Below are 10,833 nucleotides of genomic sequence, written 5' to 3' on the forward strand. Positions count from 1 at the left end.
TTTAATTAATGGAGTAACAAAAGGAGGAATGAGAAGAAATATATGTCTGTATATCTTATATGTATATTATGCTTGAAGGGCTCACGCCTTAAAACGCCTTGCTTTACGCCGACACTTGTAAAAACATTTGCTATCTGTAATTGATAGAGTTGAGGTTCAAGACCATATTGGTACAGATCAAGTCTTATCCACACTATAGCATATACAATATTCAATAATTTATGGTTTTTCTTTCCAGAAAAACTGGAGTCTGCAGTCATGGTTAACTGGAACAGTAGTTTAGGGATTTGGATCCTCTCCTGAGCTAATGGAGAGGATCCTCCTGATCAAGCATTGTGGGCCATTGGATTTTTATCCAATGACTATAATTATTATAACTTTAAAGAAACTCCTTGTTGTAGCTATTGGATAAAAATCCAATGGTCCACAATGTTTGGTCAGGAGGATCCTCTCCATTGGCTTGGGAGAGGATCCAAATCCGTAGTTTAGTACTACAGTAATTAATTAATTATAAAACAAAGGGATGGTAGAGAGAAAATAAGATAAATACACACACACACATGTAGGAAGTGCCCTGTCCTCTATGCTTACGTCGAGAAAGACACATTAGAGCAGATTAGAGGGATTGCATTATTATTATTTTTAGGAAATTTTAACGAAAAGCACCCGGTACTGTTCACTTTAACGAAAAATCACATTTTTACACTAAAAAATCAATCCTGGTACTATTCACTTTACCCTTTATTTTGTCCTTATCATTAAAACTCAAAGTTTTCAAGCACTTTCATTAGTTTTCTTTTATTTTTATAATTGCATCTACCTCTCTCTCTCTCTCTCTCTCTCTCTCTCTCTCTCTCTCTCTCTATATATATATATATATATCTCCTCACATTCAGGCAATACTAGTCATCACTACTCAATTTAACTAGCTGCTGCAGATCACAGATACAGAGAGAGAGAGATGGAAAACAAAAAACAAGATCAGCAACAGAGAGCTAGTACAGATGGAGCTTCCAAACGCATATCAGCCACCTATTCAGAACCCACACCACCCAGCGAACACTTTGATCTTGACCTTGATCATAATACTGACCCTAAGGATGACCCTCAGGTAATTTAATCTCTCTCTCTCTCTCTCTCTCTCTCTCTCTCTCTCTCTCTCTTAATTTTATTAAGTTTTTTAACAGAATAAAATGTTCTAAGTTTGTTGATTAATTATTCCGATGATCACTAGAAGCCTGGATGGAGAAAGTTTCTAGCACATGTTGGCCCTGGCTTCCTTGTCTCTTTGGCTTACCTTGATCCTGGCAATTGTGAGTCTCGCTCTCCATGTGTTATATACATGAAAAGTTTTGCTAAACCGTAAATTTGAACCACTGAGTTTATTCTCATCTGAATGTGGGATTCAATTTTACAATTTGACAATATAGTTTAGTAAAAACACATTAACCCACATATATATAGCTAAGTCAACCTTTCATAACAATATTTGCATGTGTACGTCCGTACATATATATGTATTAGTCTTTATGCTTTTTGTTCTTCATTTATTGACAAAAGTATATGTTGTTTATGGTGATCTTACAGTGGAAACTGATCTCCAAGCTGGAGCAAATCACAGATACGAGGTAATCAAACAAAATTCAGAAAGGCAAAAAAAAATTGAAAAAATAAGATAATTATTAAAAGCAAGCATTAAGAACAAGGCAAAAGATAAAAAATGATATTCTTATCTTTTATTTATACTATTATTTGTACCATCTTTTTAATAGAGATGAAATCCACATATATTGGCAGGCTCTATCTCTAGAGAGAGATGCGGACAAATAATGATAAAAATAGATAGTAAGTGCAGCACTACTAAAAAAAAAAAATAGTGAGGATTAATTGATCGAATTCTTTACATGTATTTAGCATGCAAAAGAAAAGGCCGGAGCAGTGGTCTTATTATATATTTTGCTATGTAATTTCAGCTGCTATGGGTGATTCTTATTGGATTGATCTTCGCTCTCATAATCCAGTCGCTCTCAGCAAACCTTGGTGTGACAACTGGTATGAAATGGATAAACATTATTCTAATCTTAAAAAATAGCACAGATATTAATAATATTCTATATTATATAACTACATAACTAAGGGAAATTGTATAATAAATGAATAGAGATTAGGAACAAGTTTGTTCGTTTTTGTTGTTGTTAACACAAATGGATTGGAGGATACAGATAAGATAAACAGGTGATATGATGATGGGAGGGGAGAGAAATAAACTGAAGATTATATTATTCTGCACATAAAAGGAAAATTGAAGATCTCTATTATTGGTTTATTTTTTATTTAAACAATATTTATATTTTTCCATTTAAATTTCAGGGAAACATTTGTCAGAATTATGCAAGGCGGAATACCCACCATTTGTGAAGTATTGTTTGTGGTTACTAGCAGAAGTAGCCGTCATAGCGGCTGACATACCCGAAGGCAAATATATATTCACTTCAAATTTAATTCATGTTTATGCATTAATGTGTGTGTGAATACATAACGTATAGGAGAAAAAAAAAATAGAAGAAAAAATATTAACAAATGTTTGTATCTCTATATAATATATAGTATAGGTGATGATTCTTTTAAAGAGTATCGTAGTGACGATTCTTTTAAGGGACACTTTGGATACGGTCCCTAACTATTAATATTCTTTGACTGAAACTTTGTTAGTTTTCAATTTTTGATCGAAATCCCTGAAATTAATGTGATAATGTATTTCTATGTAGGTTACTATATTTTTTAAATTAAAATTTGAAATTTATAGTTGTTTGTATTAATGAGATTTTAAATAAATAAAAAAAAAACCCATAATGTGTGTGTGTGTATATGTATATAAACATGGGTACATTCATTAAAATTAACAAAAAAATTATTGTACCAAAGTATGGGTACATTCTTCAAAACCACACAAAAAATAATAGATATTAGGCTTAATAACATTAGTAAATTTCTTTGATTAAACTTGACATGGATACATTCTCAAATCAAGAAACAGAATGCACCATATAAGTTTAAAAATGAATTAGAAAAAAATTGAATAGATTTTATATTAAAAAAGGGTACATTTTACTACAACAAATTGATATATTTAAGAATGGGTACATTTTAAGATTAAAAATTAAAAAATTACGTGAATGGGTACATATAAGATTAAAATATTGGAAACCTTTTTATAAAAAATTAAGGGGTACAAACTTATTCTAATTTTTTTTTTTATTTTGAAAATGTTTTGAATTGAAAATTATTTAGGAGTTTAATAAAGGTGTGAGTATTAAAATCCTAAATCAATTATTAATTTTTATTTTAAAAATTATGTAACTGACATGTAAATTCATTATTGCATTAATGCTAAGGACCTTGATCAAAATCTGAAAACTAATAAGATTTCAATCAAAGAACATTAGTTATTAAGGACCGGATGCTAATTTTTCCTTCTTTTAAAAAGTATCGTTGTGACGATTCTCTTAAAGAGTATCGTGTACTAACCCCATGTGAACAAGTTATAACGACAATTCTAAATTTTGGCATGCAGTTATTGGCACAGCGTTTGCCCTAAATATACTGTTCAATATTCCAGTTTGGACTGGAGTACTCTTAACTGGTTTCAGTACTCTTCTCCTTCTTGGCCTGCAGAAATATGGGGTAATTTAATATATCATTTAATTTGTTTTATTCATGTGTATTTAGTTTATTCGGTTACGTATGTATGTTTGTGGTTGCATTATGTATATGGGCAGGTGAGGAAGCTGGAAATGCTGATAGCAGTGCTGGTGTTTGTGATGGCTGCCTGTTTCTTTGGGGAAATGAGTTATGTGAAGCCTCCGGCATCCGGTGTGCTCAAAGGCATGTTCATCCCTAAGCTCAGCGGCCAGGGAGCCACCGGAGATGCCATTGCCCTCTTGGGTGCCCTTGTTATGCCGTAAGTACATGTCTCGACAAATGCTTATGCTATCGAACTACAACTTCAATCAATAAAAATACTTAAAATTTGATCAATACTTACGTCATCTAAATTTTTATACATATTCTATAATAATATGTTGCTATCTACGCTTGTTGTCTATATTATCTAACACTAGACTATTTTGACAGGCACAATCTTTTTCTCCACTCAGCTCTTGTGCTTTCAAGGAAAATTCCAAAATCTGTCCGTGGCATCAACGTAAGCCCCATATATTAATCATCTTTTCTATTCAATTAGATTACAAATAAATAATTTATACAATTTTAAATGGCATGAAGATCCAAGTAGTTGGTTGCTTTTTTTTATTTGGCCAAATGTAGACTTTATTAAATACGAATCGAAACGTTTACATCTTGAGTAAGAATATTAAATAAAAACTCCAGCCCTAAAGTATCCCAACAAAAAGCACCACCACGTAAGGCAACATATGAAGCTACAGTGTGAGCAGTGGCATTTCCATACCGCTTAACATACCTCACCCTTCCTAATTGAGAAGTCAACTGGTCAATATCATAAACAAAACATTCCAAAGTAGCATCAATTGCATATTCCTTATTAATCATTCGAATAAGCATCTGAGAATCAGACTCCACCTCCACATTCTGGCAGCCCAACTGAATACACACCCGCACCGCAGCACGTAGAGTTGCAGCCTCGACCATTGCTGCTGAGTTAAACAGCAATCCTCCTTCTCCTCCCGCAGCCACCAGCAACCCCGCAATATCAATTGAAAATCTCTTATAATAGTTAAATAAGTTATAGAACTAATTATCAACTTAATTAATGCTAAACTGTTTGTGACCTTGTCTAAAACACTTACAATTATATAAAACATTGTAAAGTTAACATAGTTTGAGGAACCTCCTGATGTCCTATAGGATGCCATCTTCTATGAATCCCAGTTATACTCAAGTTTTTATTTAGTACTAGCCTCTTGTGACACGCTTACGCGTATGGCAATTGAACTTTTGTATGTTAAATTAAAGTTTTTTTATGGTTTTTTACAAAATAAATTAAGAAGATCAAGTTTTTTATTTATATATGTTCTATTTAAAAAAATTGAAAATAAATTAGAAGTTAAACATAAAACCACCTGCATGAGGGGAGGGGGCACCACCATGTGACTCTTCCTTAATTAATGCTTCGTATAGTGTTTATTTAACACTAATTAATTGTATTTTTGCAGGATGCATGTCGATATTTCTTGATAGAGAGTGGATTTGCATTATTTGTAGCATTTTTAATCAATGTTGCTATTGTCTCCGTATCCGGCACCGTTTGCCATCATAGCAACCTCTCGGATAAGGACAACGACACATGCAGTGATCTTACTCTCAATTCTGCTTCCTTTCTTCTCCAGGTACCAACTAATCACCTTCGTCCCTCTAATCTACATTACACGCGTGTGTATTCATATATATATGCCAGCCTCATTTTACTATTGCAAAAACGTGATAGGTATAAAACGTCTTATAAATTTCACCGTCATATACAACGTCTTATAAATTTCACCGTGTTTCCTATTTTTTGCTCCAAGATACAAGAGTTCTATAGAGTCACCATGATTCTTACGGGGCCTATCATTTTGTTTATGGTACATTAAACAGACTCTCTGCTAAGAAAGGGATCATATAATAACATACTGCTTCCGAATATAAAATCTAACATTGTACAAACTCATCTTATTTATAGAACAGATTGACGGTTTGTAACGTAACAAATAATACAATACTGTAGGAGATAACTAATCTATTTATATGTGCAGAATGTGTTGGGACGATCAAGCAAAATCTTGTATGCCATTGCACTATTAGCCTCAGGCCAAAGCTCCACGATTACAGGCACTTACGCAGGACAATTTGTCATGCAGGTTAAATTTAAATTTAATTTTTTCTTCATTTATTATGAGTACTTAAACATAAAATTGCAAACTTGAGTGTATGTAAGTTAGCTATAGCAGTGTACTCTTCCCACTACTTTCAAGTTTGAATTTCCATTCCCGTAGTTAGAGTAAAGTATAATATTTAAAATTGATGGTGATTTGTAGGGTTTCTTGAACATTAAGATGAAAAAATGGGCTAGAAACTTAATGACGAGGTGCATTGCCATTACACCAAGCCTCATTGTTTCCATTATCGGCGGATCTTCAGGAGCAGGAAGGCTCATTATCATTGCATCGGTTTGTAATTAACTGGATAATTATATTTAATTTTCTTCTCCATCCATTTACCAAAAAATAATTAATTAGAGAGGAAATTTTAAATGCATTTTGCAGATGATACTATCTTTTGAGCTCCCATTTGCTCTAATTCCACTCCTCAAATTCAGCAGTAGTGCCACCAAAATGGGACCTCACAAGAATTCAATCTATGTGAGTGGGTATTTTCAGCTCTCTTTGCTTTGCTTCATCTAAATTAGTTAACTGTGGAACCCTTTGAATTAACCAGTTACTAAGTAATAATCGACCGGACACAAAAAGCTTAAGTTGTTAAGAACTTCAGAGCAACAAGTGAGAGATGAAGCTTGGAGGCTTGGACACGAAAGTCTAGTACTATATTATTATTATTATGGGTCCGTTTGGACGTTATTTTGAAAAGATTCTCTCATAAGTGATTATGACCACTTCCAAACGAGCCATGTATAGCCACTAAACCTATAGAAAAGTGACTCGTAGATAATACATCCGTAATGTATATCAAACTAACCTGCTAGTAGCTAGTACTGATTGACACTAACAATGTTGGCATTTTTTGTATGCAGATCATTGTGATATCATGGACTCTAGGAATGGGAATCATAGGCATCAACATCTACTACCTCAGCACAGGATTTGTAGGGTGGATAATCCACAGCAGTCTACCCAAAGTCGCAACAGTGTTCATTGGGATCTTGGTGTTCCCTTTCATGGCCATTTACATACTTGCAGTCCTTTACCTAACCCTAAGAAAAGACAGTGTGGTAACTTTTGTTGAGCCCACAAAGAACGACCCGGCAGCCCAAAACCAAATGGAAAATGGGCTTTCCAACTATGGTGAGCCCCAAGTGCCTTTCAGAGAGGACTTGGCTGACATACATTTACCTCAATAGAGGACATATATATTTTCATACGCATATGCTTCCCACTTTGCATTACTAGTGTTAGTCAAACCTAAGACCTGTTGAACTTTGTACCGGTTCAAGACCTTCGAGGAAAAGAGACGAGCCGTGTTAGCCACTTAATACCTGTTGAATCTTTGTACCGTTTTGAGACCTTGAGAGGAAAGGGACCAGCGTTGCACTTAAGAATTAAGATTGTAATGGTTTTTTATGAACTAGAAGATAGAAGTTCTTTAATAAGTAGTAGGACTCTTATGTTGTCTGTATCCCTCCGATAATGTCCAAGAGAGGACTATGTGGTGTTCATCATACTGAATAATAAATTATCTAAGGGAAGAATAATCATTTGGTGCATCATGAATTTCTGTTGCAAAGTTGTCCATTTAGATCATAATGTATTTCCTATTGGTCATCTGCAAATTACATCCTCACACTTAAGTCATCTATGATTTGTTATTCAGTACTACGGTCTGATGGTACTCCTTTTCACTTATAAGTAAGAGGTCTTAAGTTCGAATCTCATGGATGGCGAATTCGATATCAAATTAGGTTGCCTATTGTATGGCTTAACCAAATTCCTTCATTCCTCAGTGTAAAATATATCGTTGAACTCAAAAAAAAAAAAAAGAAAAAAAAAAGGGTTATCTATGATCTACCTAGTCATTTAAGTAAACATTTGATGTGATATAAAATAGCAGACAAACTTAAACCCTCTTTTTGATAATTTTAGTATGTGTAAGTAGGGATCGTTCTAGACCGGAGATTAGAAAGGTTGCTAATCTACACAAATTTAACTCAAAAACACAAAACTAGACTTTAGTGACTCAAAACTGACCAGAATGACTCCAAACAGCACAAAACAAACAAATTGACTCAAAACAAGAACTAAAGGGTGATTTGGACAAAAATTAAACTAAAAAGACTCAGAATACTAAATGGGGGGGTTGTTTTGACGAATTTAAGATTTAAAAAAACAAACTAAAGGGTACGAAATTGGGTGAATTAAGGGGGTGAAAGGCTAGCTAGATGGTATTTCTTCACACATGACACATATGCATACAAATCGATTTCCAGATATTCTTTCTATAAACCATGAATGACAATGCCCCAAGTTAACCGTGAACTGCACAAATTTAACCATCAAATTTTCCTAAATTCATTGAATTGGACTCAGCGACACAACCAAATTATTCTTATCAAGTTCCCTACATGAACGGCATAATAGAGATACATATCCAAGATCATTAAGTTCTATGAAAATCATAAGCAATGACAAGACATTCGTAACTATGAACTGCATGATACTCCTGCCAGGAATTTACTTAACGCGATCGTGACTAGCAACCTCCACTACTTGTAAATATAAGTTTATAACTATTAGGTGAAATTCCCTTATATTCTAGCATCAACTCTCTGCATGCAAACTAAGTAGGCCTCCTTGATCAACATACAAGAATAAGTAATCAATCAAACAGATAAGTAAATTGCATTCACAATTCATGAAACAATAATTGGGTGTAATCAATTCATACCACACATATGTTCATGGCTTTGAATTACCTCTAGCTAAAACGAAATTAGTTCCACATGTTTACAATTAAACGAAACCAATCTAATTTAAACATTGAACTAAAACTAAGGATAGAAAGAACCCAGAAACGCTCCAGCACTCCAATGGCCTTGGATGGCAGGTCACGGCACAAAGCTCTTCTTTTTTTTCCTTCCTTGCAAAGCTGCGGCACTCTGTATATTTTTTATCTCTAAATTTTTCTCTAAAACTCTCCCTGAATTCTACGGAAAGGGTGTATTTATAGGGCTAGGGCACGACACAAAGTTGTAAAGGAGAAGGATAGGCACGGTAGATTCCTAGGGGGAAAGGGATAGGGTGGTTCGGCACAAATTTAGGGCTTCTAGAACCAGATAACAAGTGGTTTAATATGAAAAGGAGCCCCCCTTGCAGCTGGAAATAAGGTAGGATAAGATTAGGATATGATAAGATAAGATAAGGTTAGTTTGGATAATGTTGGATAAGATAAGGTTGGTTAAGATAATGTTCCTTCCTTTTAGCTGATTCCTTATCTTCCAAGTCTTGATTTAATTCTTCCAGATTTGTAGCACATTTTCAGCCTCTTTAAACTTCAGAAACGTCCATCCATTATGCTCCATACGCATGCTATCCATTCCAAGTCCAAACTGCTCCAAAATGCTCCAAATTGCTCTTTCTTGTCACCTTTGCCAATTGGACCTACAAACACATGAAAATAGCTTAAATCACTATAATAAACAAAAACTAACTCACTAAATGCAAAGAAACAAGCTAACAAAGTCGCATAAATATGCTCCTATCAATTTCCCCCACACTTAGCTTTTGCTAGTCCCCGAACAAAACAAAGAAAACAAAACACAACCTAAACCTTCTAACAATTGCCTTAGGGATTTTCAATGAAACATGACACGTTAAAATCACTACTCACATAGATTTTAGCTATCCTTACCCTCGAGCTTATACTTAATCACAGTAACCACTCACTAACTCGCATTTAATCAATTAAAACAACATTTTGAATGTAGTAACATGCCTTAGAGAATTCCCTCAATTCCTCATTGGATATAGTCTCTATTTTCACACAGATTTTCTAACTACACTCCCTATACTAAGTATATATGAGAAGATTGATGTAAATATGTAACCTAGCACTCACATATGTTATAACAAAGAAGGCACTTTCTAGAATTATTAATATAACATGTATATGATCTCATGAACGGAATGCCACTACTTAGAAGCAAGAACCAGGGATTCCATATGCTCATACCAATTTCAAACTCCATATATTCAAACACATAACAACAACAACAACAACAACAACAAAGCCTTTTCCCACTAAGTGGGGTCGGCTATATGAATCCTAGAACGCCATTGCGCTCGGTTTTCTGTCATGTCCTCCGTTAGATCCAAGTACTCTAAGTCTTTTCTTAGGGTCTCTTCCAAAGTTTTCCTAGGTCTTCCTCTACCCCTTCGGCCCCGAACCTCTGTTCCGTAGTCACATCTTCGAACCGGAGCGTCAGTAGGCCTTCTTTGCACATGTCCAAACCACCGTAACCGATTTTCTCTCATCTTTCCTTCAACTTCGGCTACTCCTACTTTACCTCGGATATCCTCATTCACAATCTTATCCTTTCTCGTGTGCCCACACATCCCATGAAGCATCCTTATCTCCGCTACACCCATTTTGTGTACGTGTTGATGCTTCACCGCCCAACATTCTGTGCCATACAACATCGCTGGCCTTATTGCCGTCCTATAAAATTTTCCCTTGAGTTTCAGTGACCTACGACGGTCACACAACACGCCGGATGCACTCTTACACTTCATCCATCCAGCTTGTATTCTATGGTTGAGATCTCCATCTAATTCTCCGTTCTCTTGCAAGATAGATCCTAGGTAGCGAAAACGGTCGCTTTTTGTGATCTTCGCTAGATTGCTCCGGTCATTAGTGTGGATAAGTATATAAATGGATAGAGATAGGAAAGCAAACACCAGATGTACGTGGTTCACCCATATTGGCTACGTCCACGAAATAGAGGAGTTCTCATTAATTGTGAAGGGTTTACACAAGTACATAGGTTCAAGCTCTCTTTTAGTGAGTACAAGTGAATGATTTAATACAAATGACATTAGGAAATATTGTGGGAGAATGATCTCGTAATCACGAAACTTCTAAGTTCCG

General features: G+C 34.9%; 1 protein-coding gene across 2 annotated transcripts; it reads left to right on the forward strand.

The window, feature by feature from the left end:
• The first annotated feature begins 899 nt into the window (after positions 1-899).
• Positions 900-7,459, forward strand: LOC103424089 (metal transporter Nramp7.2-like). Of its 2 annotated transcripts, none has more exons than XM_029098329.2 (13): positions 900-1,111; positions 1,235-1,313; positions 1,588-1,628; positions 1,974-2,052; positions 2,371-2,475; positions 3,575-3,684; positions 3,780-3,961; positions 4,135-4,204; positions 5,193-5,366; positions 5,772-5,876; positions 6,054-6,185; positions 6,282-6,377; positions 6,767-7,459. In XM_029098329.2, the coding sequence occupies exons 1-13, from the start codon at positions 962-964 to the stop codon at positions 7,091-7,093; spliced, it is 1,650 nt and encodes a 549-aa protein (XP_028954162.2). In that variant the 5' UTR covers positions 900-961; the 3' UTR covers positions 7,094-7,459. The 2 variants fall into 2 exon arrangements, with proteins under 2 accessions (XP_028954162.2, XP_028954163.2); XM_029098330.2 differs by having other exon boundaries at positions 1,238-1,313; positions 6,767-7,225.
• Positions 7,460-10,833: the final 3,374 nt, after the last annotated feature.

This window comes from Malus domestica, chromosome 15 (genome assembly GCF_042453785.1).
Source record: "Malus domestica chromosome 15, GDT2T_hap1".
NCBI classification, from domain to species: Eukaryota; Viridiplantae; Streptophyta; class Magnoliopsida; order Rosales; family Rosaceae; genus Malus; species Malus domestica.